At 31.3% G+C, this 20,774-nt stretch overlaps 3 protein-coding genes across 3 annotated transcripts; 1 reads left to right on the top strand and 2 right to left on the bottom strand.

Annotated features, from left to right (window-relative positions):
• Positions 1–1,008: 1,008 nt before the first annotated feature.
• Positions 1,009–5,292, bottom strand: LOC142235927 (uncharacterized). Its single transcript, XM_075307176.1, has 3 exons — positions 5,288–5,292; positions 5,106–5,112; positions 1,009–1,362 (listed from the first exon to the last, which is right to left on the bottom strand). The coding sequence occupies exons 1-3, from the start codon at positions 5,290–5,292 to the stop codon at positions 1,009–1,011; spliced, it is 366 nt and encodes a 121-aa protein (XP_075163291.1).
• Positions 5,245–13,897, top strand: LOC142234340 (uncharacterized). Its single transcript, XM_075305452.1, has 2 exons — positions 5,245–5,302; positions 13,491–13,897. Exons 1-2 carry the CDS (start codon positions 5,291–5,293, stop codon positions 13,869–13,871), a joined length of 393 nt encoding a protein of 130 aa, XP_075161567.1. The 5' UTR covers positions 5,245–5,290; the 3' UTR covers positions 13,872–13,897.
• A 741-nt stretch (positions 13,898–14,638) lies between these two features.
• Nplp3 (Neuropeptide-like precursor 3) lies at positions 14,639–15,367 on the bottom strand. The gene is made up of 2 exons (XM_075305453.1): positions 15,208–15,367; positions 14,639–15,097 (listed from the first exon to the last, which is right to left on the bottom strand). Exons 1-2 carry the CDS (start codon positions 15,217–15,219, stop codon positions 14,894–14,896), a joined length of 216 nt encoding a protein of 71 aa, XP_075161568.1. The 5' UTR covers positions 15,220–15,367; the 3' UTR covers positions 14,639–14,893.
• Between the last annotated feature and the right edge of the window lie 5,407 nt (positions 15,368–20,774).

The following is a 20,774-nucleotide window of genomic DNA, read 5'->3' as shown; positions in this document are numbered from 1 at the left end:
TTCTCTCTTATCAGTGAGTGCTGCCCGATTCCATGTTAAGCTCAATGACAAGGGACCTCCTTTTTATAGCCGAGTCCGAACGGCGTTCCACATTCCAGTGAAACCACTTAGAGAAGCCATCAGAAATGTCACCAGCATTACTGAGTTGGGATAATCCACCGCTGAAAAACTTTTTGGTGTTCGGTCGATGCAGGAATCGAACCCACGACCTTGTGTATGCAAGGCGGGTATGCTAACCATTGCACCACGGTGGCCATATACTAACACCATGTACCAAATTTCAACCGGATCGGATGAAGTTTGCTTCTCTTAGAGGCTCCGAAAACCAAATCGGGGGATCGGTTTATATGGGGGCTATATATAATTATGCACCGATGTGGACCAATTTTTGCATGGTTTTTAGAGACCATATACTAACACCATGTACCAAATTTCAGCCGGATCGGATGAAATTTGCTTCTCTTAGAGGGTCTGTAAGCCAAATTTGGGGGTCCGTTTATATGGGGGCTATACGTAAAAGTGGACCGATTTGGCCCATTTGCAATACCATCTGACCTACATCAATAACAACTACGTGCGCCAAGTTTCAAGTCGATAGCTTGTTTCGTTCGGAAATTAGCGTGATTTCAACAGACGGACGGACGGACATGCTCAGATCGACTCAGAATTTCACCACGACCCAGAATACGTATACTTTATGGGGTCTTAGAGCAATATTTCGATGTGTTACAAACGGAATGACAAAGCTAATATACCCTCATCCTATGGTGGAGGGTATAAAAAATGAATTGAACCAATAAAATTTTTAATTGAAAGTTTAATTGAAAATTTTTTAGAATTCAAGTAAAACTTTAATAGTATAAATCTTGTTGATATTTGGTCATATACCCAACCCACATGTTCCAATCTTTTCGTTTTCTACTAATTTATTTAAAGAAATAAAATTTGTATATTTTCTTTTATTTAACAACAAATCACATTCAATATTAACAACAAGAAATATAGGTTCTAATGAAAAGCGGTATGTATCAAGGGGCTAGCATGATGGACAATGGGTGTTGAGTGATGAACCACAGGAGCTACATGATGGACGACAGGAGTGTGAACAGTTTTTACCACTGGGGCAACATGATGAACTGTCTTCACCACAGGTGTAGCATGGACAGTGGTCTTAACAATGGGGGTATAGACTGGCTGAAGAACGGCCTTACTATGGACCTGGGTAATACTTTGATGTGAGACAGCCGAAGGGGCAGAATGAACAACATGACCAACTTTGGCAACAACAGGTTCTTGGACCACATGATGAGTTTCGATGAGACCAGCAGAAACGGCCAAGAAGAGGGTGGCAAATATGGCGGCCTAGGGTTATAGAAGAAAGAATTGAGTTTTTAATTTTAGCAAAAGAAAATTTGATTTTAAAAACTTACAAATTTGAACATTTTTTGGTAGAGATATTATTTTATTTTGTGGTTTATACAAATATTTTGTGGTTTATACAAATAAAGTTGGTAGTTAACTGATGATTTATATTTTCAGTTTTGAGGTTTTTATATTGAAATGCATTTTTGTTGATTTATATGTATAGAGGTCTTCAAAATTATTATTTTAAATTCATGTCTAAAGACTTGGCCACTTTTTTTTTTAATAAAAGATACAAAAATACTAAATAATCGATAATGTTCACCATGAATAAAGACAAAAAAAAAAACAAAAACAAAATTAAATACTGCAAAAAAAACTACAATGCTTTGTTTGGATTTTTCATGTACGAATTACCATAGATTTTTTAAAAGTTTATTTAATTTTTTTTTGTATTTTTTTTATACCCTCCATCATAGGATGGGGGTATATTAACTTTGTCATTCCGTTTGTAACACATCGAAATATTGCTCTAAGACCCCATAAAGTAAAGGGTGATTCTTTTGAGGTTAGGATTTTCATGCATTAGTATTTGACAGATCACGTGGGATTTCAGACATGGTGTCAAAGAGAAAGATGCTCAGTATGCTTTGACATTTCATCATGAATAGACTTACGATCTGCCACAACGTCGAATTTTCAGTGAATGGGCCCTAGAAAAGTTGGCAGAAAATCCGCTTTTTTATCGACAAATTTTGTTCAGCGATGAGGCTCATTTCTGGTTGAATGGCTACGTAAATAAGCAAAATTGCCGCATTTGGAGTGAAGAGCAACCAGAAGCCGTTCAAGAACTGCCCATGCATCCCGAAAAATGCACTGTTTGGTGTGGTTTGTACGCTGGTGGAATCATTGGACCGTATTTTTTCAAAGATGCTGTTGGACGCAACGTTACGGTGAATGGCGATCGCTATCGTTCGATGCTAACAAACTTTTTGTTGCCAAAAATGGAAGAACTGAACTTGGTTGACATGTGGTTTCAACAAGATGGCGCTACATGCCACACAGCTCGCGATTCTATGGCCATTTTGAGGGAAAACTTCGGAGAACAATTCATCTCAAGAAATGGACCGGTAAGTTGGCCACCAAGATCATGCGATTTGACGCCTTTAGACTATTTTTTGTGGGGCTACGTCAAGTCTAAAGTCTACAGAAATAAGCCAGCAACTATTCCAGCTTTGGAAGACAACATTTCCGAAGAAATTCGGGCTATTCCGGCCGAAATGCTCGAAAAAGTTGCCCAAAATTGGACTTTCCGAATGGACCACCTAAGACGCAGCCGCGGTCAACATTTAAATGAAATTATCTTCAAAAAGTAAATGTCATGGACCAATCTAACGTTTCAAATAAAGAACCGATGAGATTTTGCAAATTTTATGCGTTTTTTTTTTTTTAAAAAGTTATCAAGCTCTTAACAAATCACCCTTTATATATATTCTGGGTCGTGGTGAAATTCTGAGTCGATCTAAGCATGTCCGTCCGTCCGTCCGTCTGTTGAAATCACGCTAACTTCCAAACGAAACAAGCTATCGACTTGAAACTTGGCACAAGTAGTTGTTATCGATGTAGGTCGTATGGTATTGAAAATGGGCCATATCGGTCCACTTTTACGTATAGCCCCCATATAAAGGGACCCTCAGATTTGACTTGTGGAGCCCCTAACAGAAGCATATTCCATCCGATCCGGCTGAGATTTTGTATATGGTGTTGGTATAAGGTCTCTAACAACCATGCAAAAATTGGTTCACATTGGTCCATAATTATATATAGCCCCCATATAAACCGATCCCCAGATTTGGCTTGCGGAGCCTAAAAGAGAAGCAAATTTCATCCGATCCGGTTGAAATTTGCTACAAGGTGTTGGTATATGGTCTCTAACAACCATGCAAAAATTGGTTCACATCGGTCCATAATTATATATAGCCCCCATATAAACCGATCCAAAGATTTGGATTGCGGAGCCTCAAAGAGAAGAAAATTTCATCCGATCCGGCTGAAATTTGGTACATGATGTTGGTATATGGTCTCTAACAACCATGCAAAAATTGGTCCATATCGCTCCTTAATTATATATAGCCCCTATATAAACCGATCCCCAGATTTGGCTTGTGGAGCCTCTAAGAGAAGCATATTTCTTCCGATCCGGCTGAAATTTGCTACATGGTGTTGGAATATGGTCTGTAACAATCATGCGAAAATAGGTCCACATCGGTCCATAATTATATATAGCCCCCATATAAACCGATGCCCAGATTTGGTTTGCGGAGCCTAAAAGAGAAGCAAATTTCATCCGATCCCGCTGAAATTTGCTACGTGGTGTTGGTATATGGTCTCTAACAACCATGCAAAAATTGGTCCATATCGGTCCATAATTATATATAGCCCCCATATAAACCGATCCCCAGATTTGGGTTGCGGAGCCTCAAAGAGAAGCAAAAATTGGTCCATATCGTCCATAATTATATATAGCCCCCATATAAACCGATCCCCAGATTTGGGTTGCGGAGCCTCAAAGAGAAGCAAATTTCAGCCGATCCGCCTGATATTTGGTACATGATATTCGTATATGGTCTCTAACAACCATGCAAAAATTGGTCCACATCGGTTCATAATTATATATAGCCCCCATATAAACCCCCCAGATTTGGGTTGCGAAGTCTCCAAGAGATGCAAATTTCATCCAATCCGGTTGTTATTTGGAACATGGTGTTAGTATATGATCTTTAACAACCGTGCCAGAATTGGTCCATATCGGTCCATAATTATATATAGCCCCAATATAAAACATTCTCCAGATTTGACCTCCGGAGTCTCTTGGAGGAGCAAAATACATCCGATCCGGGTCAAATTAGGAACGTGGTGTTAGTATATGGTCGCTAACAACCATACCAAAATTGGTCCAATCACACAAAAATTGGTCCATATCGGGTCATAATCATGGTTGTCACTAGAGCCACAAATAGTCTACCAAAATTTTATTTCTATAGAAAATTTTGTCAAAATTTTTATTTCTTTAGAAAATTTTGTGAAAATTTTATTTCTATAGAAAATTTTGTCAAAATTTTATGTCTACTTTGTCAAACTGAATTATATACGTATTGGATCGATCTTTTTTGATTTAATATATACCACGTATGGACTTACATACAATTTAGAAGATGGTGTTAGGAGGTTTTAAGATACCTTGCCATCGGCAAGCGTTACCGCAACTTAAGTAATTCGATTGTGGATGGCAGTGCTTAGATGAAGTTTCTACGCAATCCATGATGGAGGGTACATAAGCTTCGGCCTGGCCGAACTTACGGCCGTATGTACTAGTTTTTTTTTTGAACTTCTAAAATAGTGGGCTGGTCTAGACATCAAGCATCAGCAATAAAATAAAAAAAAAACACTTCAACAGAAGCTTTATCATTAATTGTATGACCTTCATTATCAACAGCCACTTGAGAACTATTATACTCGCTCTGCTTATAAGTCCCAAATTGTCTGGTGATTGCACGCATGCGCCTTAGCACCACACTACTGACACATATACGATATGGCTCTCATTTAGGCTTTTGTTATTTTGATTTATCATTAACATCGACATTCAATTAAACAAAAATTTTTTTTTATTATTTCCTCTTATGCTAAGGGTTAGGGTTAACATAAAAAAACTAGAAATTTTGGTTAGAATTCTCAATTACCTTTGAACTACAATCAAGGTGGACAAGATTGATAATATGGGCAATGATGTTGTCGATTATTCTGCAGTGCTATTCTAGTTGGAAAATTTTCTATAAAACTATCGAAACCTAATCCAAAAGGCATCAGTCGCATATCATCCGTTTTAATTTCAACATTTTCGCTTAACTCTATCGTAACATACATCATGTTCAAATTTGTAAGTATTGAATTTAAGTAAAATATCAAAAAAAGTGAATGTGTTTTATTTATAAGCAAAGAAAGATGTCTTAAATATTGTATAGACGAAAAATATTTTTCTAATTCTATTTCTAATAAAACTCCAATACATTGTTTCGTATTTATAATGGACTATATTGAACAAAATAACATAATAGGTTGGCTGATAAGTCCCCGGTCTAACAAAGAAAAACACATTTTTTGTTAAAATTCGTTTTTATTATTCAACATCAGCGTTGCCAGAATTGTTTCACCAAAAACCGCTAGATTTGTCCAAAAAACTAGCCAAAAAAAGCTAAAAAATTTTAAAAAATAGCTAGAAAAAAAGCTAAATTTTTTTGTATCAAAAGTCACGTTTTTGATTGAAATTTAACAAATTTAAAGGCTTTATTTCACTTAAAATGCATATTATTTTAATTGTATTCATTTTATTTCCATTTCTGTGAGACCGTAAGAAAATCTAAGTCATATTAGCTCTGTTTGCGTACTCGATACATTTGGATTACTATCACAAATTTTTACTGGAAGTCCTTCGTTTATATTTCCTAGTAAAAACATTTTCCCAGTAAACTTGCAATTATCAGCTGGTTAATCATCAACAAGTCAAATGTGCGATATATTGCACAATGTCACATAGAACTGCATTCGAAAATATCAACATATTTCATTTTAACTGAATTAATGATAAATTCGTGAACGAGTACACTTCTCCTAATATTTCCCAAGAGTATAAAACCCATTCTAACTATCTTGCAAGTTTATACTGAATAACTTTTATTCAAAAATTTCCCTACAAACCTATTGTTGTCCAATTTTCGTAAATGTAAATCCATTCCTTTAATAAATAGCAGATTTTTTGATCCTATCACTACGATTTTTTTATTGCATATTTTTATGTTAAAAAAATAATACCACATTCAAAACTTTATTATTATTATTTTATTTATTATTATTATATTATTTCTATGTTCGGTTCCAAAGATTTTGAACACTAATGATTTTGGTATTGATTCCGAGTCAAATTTGAACTTATTCGTTTTTTCAGCTTTTTATTCATGAACTACCACAGTGCTTTAAAAACGTGCTAACGAAAACTTAAATTTCCAAATTCAGACTCTAAGTAGAAATTATTCTATGTATACGTTTTTAAAATAAAATGTTGAAAACCCTCTTCTATTTTTGAGCCCTATTTTGGTTTGTGGTCAAGATACAAAAACTCCACAAATTTAAAGACTATTTCATTAATTTTAAGAATTTTGTAGAATTGTCCCTAGCCTTCTTTCATGTAAAGATCAGAGATGGTCTGTATCAAACTTTTTTAGGTTTGCGACTGTCGCAAAGTTGTAAACGTCGTAAACGTCACATACGCGTCGTAAATGTAGAAAAAGTAACAAAAGTCGCAAACTGAAAATACTTTAGTCGCGTCGCCTAGGCAGCGAATTCGATGATATCCAAGACGATGGTATGTGTGAAGAAGTTTCAATTCTTAGGAATGTCCACAATTTTCGGTTTTAGTCCCCACATTTTCCCTATTGCATTTTGCAAGAGTACCGTGGATTTTCTCAACTTTTCTTAGCTTTAAGTTCAGTCTCCTGTCCAATATAACCCTAAGGTATTTTGCACACTCACCAACGGGAATTTCGATACCACCTAAGAAAATATGCTTGACCGTGGGAAAACTTTCACAAATTTCTGCAGAAACTAACAGCGAATGCTGTCAAACTAAATTAAAAAATGTTCAGGATTTCTTCTATTCAAAATTAGGTTTTATACAGTAGGTTTACGACTTTTGCGACATACGTATTATACCGTCGCAAATGTATGTCGCAAAAGTCACAGTTTGTGACAGGCCAACCCTGGTAAAGATACCCACTTTTAAGTTAAATCAATTAACTATAAGGACAAAACGACTTTATCGGCTTTTGGACAAGGAAAAAACTTTATATAAGAGAAATTCACAAATGCTATTATAACCAAAATTCGCGTTCGTATTTTAAGGACATGAAATTCACAAATGCTATTATAACCAAAATTCGCGGACGTATTTTAAGGACATGAAATCTTTGGCCTCACGACAATGTTTTTTTAGTGTACAAAGCAATTCACATCTACTATTTTAGTTTAGTAATATCATAATAAATTTAGAATATTATAATAACATAAAAAGGATAAACGAGTCAAATGCTAATATTCCTAATAATTTACTGACAGTTTATATAAGGAATTTGTATGGTAATAGTAGATTTAAAGTTTACGATAACTTTTACGAATACGAGGAAAAAACTTTACAACAAGGTGTATTTGCTCCAAAAATGCCCGGATAATGGCTGGAATAATTATTAATGCTTCAATTGAGCTCCGAATTATTTCATATTTCAATAGGAACATGTCGAAAATAAAAAAGCCAAAAATAGCTAAAAGGGTCATGAAAAAAAGCCAGAAAAAAAGCTAAAAGCTAAATGCATTTTTTTCCCGCTAAACGTCTTCAAAAAAAGCCAAATCTAGCGGGAAAAAAGCTAAATTGGCAACGCTGTTCAACATAGTTCCCTTCAAGAGCGATACAACGATTATAACGAACTTCCAATTTTTTGATACCATTTTGGTAGTACTCTTTCGGTTTTGCCTCAAAATAGGCCTCAGTTTCGGCAATCACCTCTTCATTGCAGCCAAATTTTTTCCCTGCGAGCATCCTTTTGGGGTCTGAGAACAAGAAAAAGTCGCTGGGGGCCAGATCTGGCGAATACGGTGGGTGGGGAAGCAATTCGAAGCCCAATTCATGAATTTTTGCCATCGTTCTCAATGACTTGTGGCACGGTGCGTTGTCTTGGTGGAACAACACTTTTTATAGCCTCCACCATAGGATGGGGGGTATATTAACTTTGTCATTCCGTTTGTAACACATCGAAATATTGCTCTAAGACCCCATAAAGTATATATATTCTGGGTCGTGGTGAAATTCTGAGTCGAATTGAGCATGTCCGTCCGTCCGTCCGTCTGTTGAAATCACGCTAACTTCCGAACGAAACAAGCTATCGACTTGAAACTTGGCACAAGTAGTTGTTATTGATGTAGGTCGGATGGTATTGCAAATGGGCCATATCGGTCCAATTTTACGTATAGTCCCCATATAAACGGACCCCCAAATTTGGCTTGCGAGGCCTCTAAGAGAAGCAAATTTCATCCGATCCGGCTCAAATTTGGTACAGGGTGTTAGTATATGGTCTTTAACAATCATGCAAAAATTGGTTTACATCGGTCAATAATTATATATAGCCCCCATATAAACCGATCCCCAGATTTGGCTTGGGGAGCCTCTAAGAGAAGAAAATTTCACATGATCCGGATGAAATTTGGTACATGGTGTTAGTATATGGTCTCTAACCACTATGCAAAAATTGGTCGAAATCGGTCCATAGTTATATATAGCCCCCATATAAACCGATCCCCAGATGTGACCTCCGGATCCCCTTGGAAGAGCAAAATTCACCCAATCCGGTTGAAATTTGGTACGTGGTGTTAGTATATGGTCTTTAACAACCATGCAAAAATTGGTCCATGCCGGTCTTAATTATATAACCCCCATTTAAAAAAATCCCCAGATTTGACCTCCGGAGCTCTTAGAGGACCAAAATTCATCGTATCCGGTTACGATTTCGAACGTGGTGAAATTTTGTACATTGTGCAGTATATGGCCGCTAACAACCATGCCAAAATTGGTCCATAGCCGTCTATAGTTATATATAGCCGATCCCCAAAAGTAATCTAGCAAAATTTTATTTCTATAGAAAATTTTGTCAAAATTTTATTTCTATAGAAAATTTTGTCAAAATTTTATTTCGATAGAAAATTTTGTCAAAATTTTATTTCTATAGAAAATTTTGTCAAAATTTTATTTCTATAGAAAATGTTGTCAAAATTTTATTTCTATAGAAAATTTTTTCCAAATTCTACTTTTATAGAAAATGTTGTCAAAATTTTATTTTGTCAAAATTTTATTTCTATAGAAACTTTAAACTTAATTATATACGTATTTAATCGGCCTTTTTATACCCTCCACCATAGGATGGGGGGTATATTAACTTTGTCATTCCGTTTGTAACACATCGAAATATTGCTCTAAGACCCCATAAAGTATATATATTCTGGGTCGTGGTGAAATTCTGAGTCGATCTGAGCATGTCCGTCCGTCCGTCTGTCCGTCCGTCCGTCCGTCACTCCGGTTGTCCGTCCGTCCGTCTGTTGAAATCACGCTAACTTCCGAACGAAACAAGCTATCGACTTGAAACTTGACACAAGTAGTTGTTATTGATGTAGATAAGATGGTATTGCAAATGGGCCATATCGGTCCACTTTTACGTATAGCCCCCATATAAACGGACCCCCAAATTTGGTTTTCGATTGCTCTAAGAGAAGCAAATTTCATCCGATCCGGCTGAAATTTGGTACATGGTGTTAGTATATGGTATCCAACAACCATGCAGGAACTGGTTCCTATCAGTTCATAATTAAATATAGCTCCCATATAAACCCATCGCCAGATTTGACCTCCGGTGCCTTTTGGAGAAGCAAAATTCATCTGATCTGGTTGAAATTTGGTACGTGGTGGTAGTATATGATATTTAACAACCATGCCGAAAGTGGTCCATATCAGTCCATAATCATTTATAGCCCCCATATAAACCGATCCCGAGATTTGGTTTTGGAGCCTCTTGGAGGAGCAAATTTCATCTGAGTGAGTTGAAATTTGTGGATGACAGTCTATCGTAGAAGTTTCGACGCAATCCATGGTGGAGGGTACATAAGATTCGGCCTGGCCGAACTTACGGCCGTATATACTTGTTTAATTTTGTTTACGTAATTGCAAACGTAACCATTACGTTTGCAGATCATGAACGCTGGTTGTTGTTTTGACAACGTGTGGTGTCATTTTTACGTTGTCAGATTGAGCCCATCTGTTCTCAGTTTGACAACACATGAACGGATCGTTTCGAAATGACCACGCCGTTCATGATTTTTTCTATGGGTGTAGTTTCGAGACGCCCAAGAAGTAAAATCGGGAGATCGGTCTATATAGGGGCTATTCCAAAACATGAACCGATGCCCCCATTTTCGACTCACCAATTTGTGATCGTAAAATACCCCTAGATTGTCAATTTCAGGCAAATCGGATAGAAAATACACTTTCTAGACGCCCAAGAAGCAAATCGGCAAATCGGTCCATATGGGGGCTATACCAAAACATGGACCGATAGGCACCATTTTCGTTACACTTTTTGATGGTCCTAAAATACAATAAAAAAAAATAAAAAACAATGATTTTTATAAGCCCAAGACCCCAAATCGGAAGGTCGGTTTATATGGGGATAGAAAATTTTGTCAAAATTTTATTTCAACAGAAAATTTTGTCAATATTTTATTTCTATAGAAAATTTTATCAAAATTTTATTTCTATAGAAAATTTCGTCAAAATTTTATTTCTATAGAAAGTTTTGTCAATATTTTATTTCTATAGAAAATTTTGTCAAAATTTTATTTCTATAGAAAGTTTTGTCAAAAATTTATATCTATAGAAAACTTTGTCAATATTTTATTTCTAAAAAAAAATTGTCAAAAATTTATTTCTATAGAAAATGTTGTCAAAATTTATAGAAAAGTTTATCAAAATTTAATTTCTATAGAAAATTTTGTCAAAATTTTTTTTCTATAGAAAATTTTGTCAAAATTTTATTTCTATAGAAAATTTTGTAAAAAATTTATTTCTATAGAAAATTTTGTCAAAATTTTTTTCTATAGAAAATTTCGTCAACATTTTATTTCTATTGAAAAGTTTATCAAAATTTAATTTCTATAGAAAATTTTGTCAAAATTTTTTTCTATAGAAAATTTTGTCAAAATTTTTTTCTATAGAAAATTTTGTCAAAATTTTTTTCTATAGAAAATTTTGTCAAAATTTTTTTCTATAGAAAATTTTGTCAAAATTTTATTTCTATAGAAAACTATGTCAAAATTTTATTTCTATAGAAATTTGTGAATTACCTCTTAGTTGGAGAGGAATAACTTGACAAAATTTCCTATAGAAATGAAATTTTGACAAAATTTCTTATAGAAATGAAATTTTGACAATATTTCCTATAGAAATCAAATTTTGACAATATTTCCTATAGAACTGAAATTTTGACAAAATTTCCTATATAAATGAAATTTTGACAAAATTTCCTATATAGAAATGAAATTTTGACAAGAAAATTTGATTTTAAAAACTTACAAATTTGAACATTTTTTGGTAGAGATATTATTCGGTTTTGTGGTTTATACAAATAAAGTTGGTAGTTAAATGATGATTTATATTTTCAGTTTTGAGGTTTTTATATTGAAATGCATTTTTGTTGATTTATATGTATAGAAATCTTCAAAATTATTATTTTAAATTCGTGTCTAAAGACTTGGCTACTTTTTTTTTTTTAATAAAAGATAAAAAAATACTAAATAATCGATAATGTTCACCATGAATAAAGACAAAAAAAAAACAAAATGAAATACTGCAAAAAAAAAACTACAATGCTTTGTTTGGATTTTTCATGTACGAATTACCATAGATTTTTATACAAAATTATGTCAAAATTTTATTTCTATAGAAAACTATGTCAAAATTTTATTTCTATAGAAATTTGTGAAGTACCTCTTAGTTGGAGGGGAATAACTTGACAAAATTTCCTATAGAAATGAAATTTTGACAAAATTTCTTATAGAAATGAAATTTTGACAATATTTCCTATAGAAATGAAATTTTGACAAAATTTCCTATATAGAAATGAAATTTTGACAAAATTTCCTATATAGAAATGAAATTTTGACAAAATTTCCTTTAGAAATTAAAGTTTGACAAAATTTCCTATATAGAAATGAAATTTTGACAAAATTTCCTATAGAAATTAAAGTTTGACAAAATTTCCTATATAGAAATGAAATTTTGACAACATTTTTCATAGAAATGAAATATTGACAAAATTTCCTATAGAAATGAAATTTTGACAAAATTTCCTATAGAAATGAAATTTTGACAAAATTTCCTATAGAAATGCAATTTTGACTAAATTTCTTATAAAGGGTGATTTGTTAAGAGCTTGATAACTTTTTTTTTAAAAAAAACGCATAAAATTTGCAAAATCTCATCGGTTCTTTATTTGAAACGTTAGATTGGTCCATGACATTTACTTTTTGAAGATAATTTCATTTAAATGTTGACCGCGGCTGCGTCTTAGGTGGTCCATTCGGAAAGTCCAATTTTGGGCAACTTTTTCGAGCATTTCGGCCGGAATAGCCCGAATTTCTTCGGAAATGTTGTCTTCCAAAGCTGGAATAGTTGCTGGCTTATTTCTGTAGACTTTAGACTTGACGTAGCCCCACAAAAAATAGTCTAAAGGCGTCTAATCGCATGATCTTGGTGGCCAACTTACCGGTCCATTTCTTGAGATGAATTGTTCTCCGAAGTTTTCCCTCAAAATGGCCATAGAATCGCGAGCTGTGTGGCATGTAGCGCCATCTTGTTGAAACCACATGTCAACCAAGTTCAGTTCTTCCATTTTTGGCAACAAAAAGTTTGTTAGCATCGAACGATAGCGATCGCCATTCACCGTAACGTTGCGTCCAACAGCATCTTTGAAAAAATACGGTCCAATGATTCCACCAGCGTACAAACCACACCAAACAGTGCATTTTTCGGGATGCATGGGCAGTTCTTGAACGGCTTCTGGTTGCTCTTCACTCCAAATGCGGCAATTTTGCTTATTTACGTAGCCATTCAACCAGAAATGAGCCTCATCGCTGAACAAAATTTGTCGATAAAAAAAGCGGATTTTCTGCCAACTTTTCTAGGGCCCATTCACTGAAAATTCGACGTTGTGGCTCGTTAGTAAGTCTATTCATGATGAAATGTCAAAGCATACTGAGCATCTTTCTCTTTGACACCATGTCTGAAATCCCACGTGATCTGTCAAATACTAATGCATGAAAATCCTAACCTCAAAAGAATCACCCTTTAGAAATGAAAATTTTACAAGATTTTAGTGAAAATATTTATAAAAGAAATGAATTTGGTCTTCAAAACTTACATATATTTGAATTTTTCACCTATACAAATTTACTAAATTTTATTTCTCTCCTTCTAGGCTGGCATTTTCGTCACCCTCTTTTTGGCCGCCTCAGCTGGTCACATTGAAACTCATCATGTCGTGCATGAACCTGTTGTTGCCAAAGTAGGACATGTGGTTCATTCAGCTCCCTCGGCTGTATCGCATCAGAGTATTACCCAAGTCCATAACAAAGCCATTGTACAACCTGTCCTAACACCCATTGTTAAGACTACCGTTCATGCTGCCCCGGTTGTTAAGACTATCCATACACCAGTTGTCCATCATGTTGCTCCAGTTGTAAAAACAGTTCACACGCCTGTAGTTCATTCGGCCGTTCACCATGTTACTCCTGTGGTACATTCAGTTCCTGTTGTCCATTCAGCTCCTTTGGTACATTCATTCCATCATCATCATTGATTTTGGAAGGATTACGAGAGACGAATTCAAGTTTTGTTGTCAAATAAATATTTTAAGTCTTAGAAAAATGTGTTTTCATTGGGGAACCCAAAAGGGAGGGCAATTCAGTTCAATTCCTTACATTTTCAATACTGAAAAAACGAGTCGCATAAATGGTTCATTTTGTTGAAGTTTGGCAACCAAACTCAGAGACTCGGATCATCAACAGACTGAGACATTACACAGAAAAGTAAACTGGTTTGTAGCACTTTGAAAAATTTTTAAACCCAATTTTTCCTTTAACATATGCAATTTTCTTAAACAACAGAAAACAAATTATTATATTTAATAAATCTTCAATTTGACAAAAAGTAGTAACTTATTTGTAAGTTTTTGGAATTAGAAAACTATTTTAGTTAAAATTTTCTAAAATAACTTCACATTTTTCTTCATTGTGGGCTCACTTTTTTTTGGGTGTGGTCATATATGTGCAGTCATGCTATTTTCTTCCAGTCATACATTTTCGCACTTTAACAAGGAAACAAAATTTTTCTGAGTGTATTAAATAACGAAACTAAACAACAATTTTTGTTTGCTTGTATCTGTCTTAATATTTTGATTTTTAGAAGTGGCCATTTATTTTTGAGTGTAATTAATACCGATTTTATTCACTTTATGGCTATGAATTTAACCAAAAACCATGGCATACTTTTAGGCGTTACCTATTTTACTGGAGTACACTCAAACCTTTTTATTTGGCCGTTATGACTAAGTAAATTCAAAAATCATTTCTATTTATGTGAAGTTGCATACAAAAAATTTTTTATATTTTTCATTTCATTTTTTTTTTTGCTAAAACAAACTCTAAATGAAAGTTAATGAATAATACAAAAATACTAAGAGAATGATTTAAGAGGGAAAATTGAAAATAATCACACAGGGTACACGATAGTCGTTCATAATAAAAGAATCTCCAAACGTTCCAGAAATTGAGTTAATGTTAGCAGTTGGTCAAAGCAGCGATTAACTTAATCGAATTTAATTTAACCAACAACTACGGGTCCATGGACATAAGGTCCCCAGGGACCAAGTACTTTAACAACTGGGGCACCCAAAACATGAGGTCCATAGACATAAGGTCCCAGATAAGGATAAGGTAGACTTGGGGATGGTGCTGGAGCTGGTACTGGAGCAGGAGCTGGCAAGGCAGTGGCAATAGCCAATAGCAAGGCAAAGACAGCAGCAATCTGAAAATAATACAACAATGTCAATATCCTTGTGTATCCTTTAGGATTTATGTGGTGTAATTGCTTCAGGGTTTATGTGCTATAACTGCTGTAGTTTTCCTTTAACTTACGTATTTGAACATGTTGTAGTTGTTTGGTTCTTAGACTGTATCTGTGGTTTTCACTTAAAAGTCTGGGAACTGTTTGATAATTTTTCGAATTTAATCCATGTCTTATATATCAATGGTGCTGGAAGCTTTGCTGAAACTGACTTTTCTTACCCCCGGGTTTTCATCCAATCCCCTAACTGGTAAGTGTCTTTCATTGCAGTTGCATCAGACGACTTACATGTTCTAGTTTACTCCCCTTCCGTCCCTCTCTGCTTTACTAAAATCACTAGAAGTTGTAAGGGCCAATTGATTGGCTGATGAGGTCAGTAAGGGGTCTATACCGTGGCGGTCTATTGCCATTGACACAGTGTTGGTGGTATTTGCCGTTTTTTGATTTCGCAACTGACTATTGTTGGCGTTACTTTTGATTTGTGGTCATGTAATAGTGTCAGTTCTAATAGTTTCCAGTTGTTGCTCTTGAACCTGAAATATAATTGTTGTCCATAGTTTGCCCTCCCTTCCCACTGGGGTTGTCGAAACATTTTTGTAATGTCGGTCTGTTTAAGTTAGCTAAAGTTACTTTAAACCCCTATCCACATCTGGATTATTAATTTGCTCTTGGTTCGGTGAGGAGGACTGGTTTATTATGGGTTTACCTCCAGCTCTCCTTATCATATTAATTGTACAAACAATCCGCCTTCTTTGAGGTATTAGATTACAATCTGAACTTGTAAATAATTTATAATCTTTGAAAATACTGCCACTGTATCATTAGACTATTTTCTGTTGCTTGATTCTGTATTAAGATACCACAATACCCTACATCAACAATTCAGTAGATTATTTCGTAAAATTTTGAGAAAATTTTCTATAGCAATAAAATTTTGAGAAAATTTTCTGTAGAAATAAAATTTTGAGAAAATTTTCTATAGAAATAAAATTTTGAGAAAATTTTCTATAGAAATAAAATTTTGAGAAAATTTTCTATCGAAATAAAATGTGGAGAAAATTTTCTATAGAAATAAAATTTTGAGAAAATTTTCTATAGAATTAAAATTTGGAGAAAATTTTCTATAGAAATAAAATTTTGAGAAAATTTTCTATAGAAATTTTGACAAAATTTCGATAGTAATAAAATTTTGACATGTTCTATAAAAACAAAACTTTCTACAGAATTAAAATGTTGAAAAAAATTTCTATAGAAATAAAATTTTGACAAAATTTTCTATAGAAATAAAAGGTTGACAATATTTTCTATAGACATACAATTTTTTATAAAAAAAAATTGTGACAAAATTTTTATAGATACAAAATTTTAACAAAAGTTTCTATAGAAATAAAATTTTGAAGAAATGTTATGTAGAAATGAAATTTTGAAAAAATTTTCTATAGAAATAAAATTTTTACAAAATTTTCTATGGAATTAACATTTTGTCATTTTGTATAGACAGAAATGTTGACAAAATTTTCTATAGATTTCAGCTGTTTGATTTTGTATTAAGAAACAATAATACCCTACATACAAAATTCAGTAGATTATTTCATAAAATTTTGACAAAATTTTCTATAGAAATGAAATGTTGGCAAAATTTTCAATAGAAATGAAATTTTGAGAACATTTTCTATAGAAAAAAAATTTACAAAATTTTCTTTAGAAATAAAATTGTGACAAAATCTTCTATTGAAATAAAATTTTGATAAAATTTTCTATAGAAATAAAATTTTGAGAAAATTTTCTATAGAAATAAAATTTTGAGAAAATTTTCTATAGAAATTTTGACAAAATTTCGATAGTAATAAAATTTTGACATTTTCTATAAAAACAAAGTTTTCTACAGAATTAAAATTTTGAAAAAAAATCTATAGAAATACAATTTCGACAAAATTTTCTATAGAAATAAAATTTTGACAATAATTTCTACAGACAGAAAATTTTTTATAAAAAAAATTGTGACAAATTTTTTTAAAGATATAAAATTTTAACAAAAGTTTCTATAGAAATAAAATTTTGAAGAAATTTTATGTAGAAATGAAATTTTGAAAAAATTTATATAGAAATAAAATTTTGACAAAATTTTCTATGGATTTAACATTTTGTCATTTTCTATAGAAATAAAATTTTTACAAAATTGGCAATAGACATAAAATTTTGGCAAAATTTGCTATAGAAATAAAAATTTGACAAAGATTTCTATGGAAATAAAATTTTAACAAAGTTTTCTATACAAATAAAATTTTGACAACATTTTCTTTAGAAATAAAATTGTGACAAAATTTTCTATTGAAATAAAATTTTGAGACAATTTTCTATAGAAATAAAATTTGACAAAAAAAAATTCTAGAGATATGACATTTTGTCATTTTCTATAGAAACAAAACTGCCGATGGAGTTGACAAAATTTTCTATAGAAATAATAGACATAAAATTTTGTATGGAAATAAAATTTTGACCAAATATTCTATTGAAATAAAACTTTGACAAAAGTTTCTGTAGATATAAGATTTTGCCAAAATTTTCTATCAAAATAAAATTTTGACAAAATTTTCTATTCAAATAAAATTTTGACAAAATGTTCTATGGAATAAACATTTCGTCATTTTCTATAGAAACAAAATTGTGACAAAATTTTCTATAGAAATAAAATTGGACAAAAATTTTTATAGATATATAATTTTAACAAAAGTTTCTATAAAAATAAAATTTTGACAAAATTTTTTGTAGATATAAAATTTTGACAAAAGTTTCCGTAGATATAAGATTTTGCCAAAATTTTCAATCAAAATAAAATTTTGACTAAATTTTCTATTCAAATAAAATTTTGACAAAATTTTCTATGGAATTAACATTTCGTCATTTTCTATAGAAACAAAATTGTGAGAAAATTTTCTATAGAAATAAAATTGGACAAAATTTTCTATAGAAATAAAATATTGACAAAATTTTTTATAGATATATAACTTTAACAAAAGTTTCTATAAAAATAAAATTTTGACAAAATTTTCTATAAAAACAAAATTGTGACAAAATTTTCTACAGAATTAAAATTTTGAAAAAAAAAATCTAAGAAATAAAATTTTGACAAAGTTTTCTATAGACATACAATTTTTTTTATAAAAATAAAATTCTGACAAAATTATTTATAGATATAAAATTTTAACAAACGTATCTATAGAAATAAAATTTTTAAAAAATTCTGTAGAAATGAAATTTTGAAAAAATTTTCTATAGAAATAAAATTTTGACAGAATTTTCTATGGAATTAACATGTTGTCATTTTCTATAGAAATAAAATTTTGACAAACTTTTCTAATGAAATAAATTTTTTTCGAAATTTTCAACAGACATAAAATTTTCTATAGAAATAAAAGTTTGAAAAATTTTCCATAGAAATCAAATTTTGAAAAATTTTCTATAGGAATAAAATTTTGACAAATATTTCTATGGAAATAAAATTTTGACAAAGTTTTCTATACAAATAAACCTTTGAGAAAAATTCACATAGAAATAACATTTTGACAACAAATTCTAGAGAAATAACATTTTGTCATTTTCTATACACGCTCACAAAAAATCGCTTCTGTAACATATACTCCCAAACATATTTTGCTTCAAGCATATACATTTTTGGCTATTGCCCAAACATTTATATGTTTGATCTCTTCCAATATATAATATGTTTGAAAGCATATTGGTCTAAACAATATATGTTTGGGTAGTCAATTTTATATTATATGCTTAAAAAAATTCTCCCAAACAATATTGTGCTCAAAATTTTATTTATTTATTTATATATATATTTAGAATCATAATGAATTATGAAAATAAACAGGTAATATAGGTGCTAACAACATAGGTTTTCGACCTGAATGCTCAAAATTTTGTTTCTGCCCGATTGTATATTCCCCCACATCTTTCTCACTTCCACGAGATTTTTTAGTTCTTAGCACCTTTTTCTGTAATACAAACATTGTAGAAGAAATTATTCAATTGTATGATTTTTTTTATTTTAATTTTACCTTTTGCCGGACGGGGATTCGAACAGCGGACCACACAGTTTGTAGGGATCAAAGAAGTAGCTGATCAATTGCCCAAGGAAAAATAAAATGTTAATTTTGTAATAACAAGCAACAACCACCAACTTAATTCAATATCGCTTCCTGTTAAATAGCGCTCCAAGCTACTAAACACATATATGTTTATAGGCTATTTCTAAATTAATATATGTTTGCATCCAAGCATATTATATTTAAAAACATTTTATGTCCCAAACATAATATGTTCTAACATATTAACATATATGTCCCAAACATGTTATGCTAGTTTATGAACATTATATGCTTGCACTCAAAAATATTGTGTTTAAAAATTTGTGTTCCAAACATATAATGTTTATAGCCAAACATATGAAAAACAGTCTTTTTCATCCGTGTAGAAACAAAACTTTCGGTGGAAGTGACAACATTTTCCATAGAAATAAAACTTAACCACAATTTTCTATAGAAGTAAAATTTTGACAAAATTTGCTATAGGAATAAAATTTTGGCAAAATTTTCTATAGACAAAAAATTGTTCTATGTAAATAAAATTTTGACCAAATTTTCTATATAAATAAAATTTTGACAAAAGTTTCTGTAGATATAAAATTTTGTCAAAATTTTCTATCGAAATAAAATTGTGACAAAATTTTCTATAGAAATAAAATTTTGACAAAATTTTCCATGGAATTAACATTTTGTGCTTTTTAATTGAAACAAAATTGTGACAAAATTTTCTGCAGAAATAAAATTTTGACAAAATTTTCTATAGAAATAAAATTTTGACAAAAGTTTCTGTAGATATAAAATTTTGTCAAAATTTTCTATCGAAATAAAATTGTGACAAAATTTTCTATAGAAATAAAATTTTGACAAAATTTTCTATGGAATTAACATTTTGTGCTTTTTTATTGAAACAAAATTGTGACAAAATTTTCTGCAGAAATAAAATTTTGACAAAATTTTCTATAGAAATAAAATTTTGAAAAATTTTCCATAGAAACCAAATTTTGAAAAATTTTCTATAGAAATAAAATTTTGACAAAGATTTCTATGGGAATAAAATTTGGACAAAGTTTTATATACAAATAAAATTGTGACAAAATTTTTTATGAAAATAAAATTTCAACAAAATTGTTTATGAAAATAAAATGTTGACAAAATTTTTTATAGAAATAAATTCTTGACAGAATTTGCTATATATAAATATATAAATAAAATTTGCACAAAATTTTCTATAGATATAAAATTTGCACAAAATTTTCTATAGAAATAAAATTATAAGAAAGATATTGAGAAGTGCACGAAAATATATCGGCACACGATACAGAGACATAAGAGAAAGTAATCATCAGTAGAAAATTTTCTATAGAAATAAAATTTTGATAAAATGTTCTATAGAAATAAAATTTTGATAAAATATTCTATAGGACTAAAATTTTGACATAATTTTCTATAGAAATAAAATGTTGAACAATTATTCGATAGAATAAAATGTTCTATAGAAATAAAATTTTGACAAAATTTTCTATAGAAATAAAATGTTTATAAAA

Source organism: Haematobia irritans, chromosome 4, assembly GCF_050003625.1.
Source record: "Haematobia irritans isolate KBUSLIRL chromosome 4, ASM5000362v1, whole genome shotgun sequence".
In the NCBI taxonomy this organism is placed as follows: domain Eukaryota; kingdom Metazoa; phylum Arthropoda; class Insecta; order Diptera; family Muscidae; genus Haematobia; species Haematobia irritans.
Note: the sequence above shows the minus strand (reverse complement) of the source record. Positions and strands in the feature narration are given on the sequence as shown.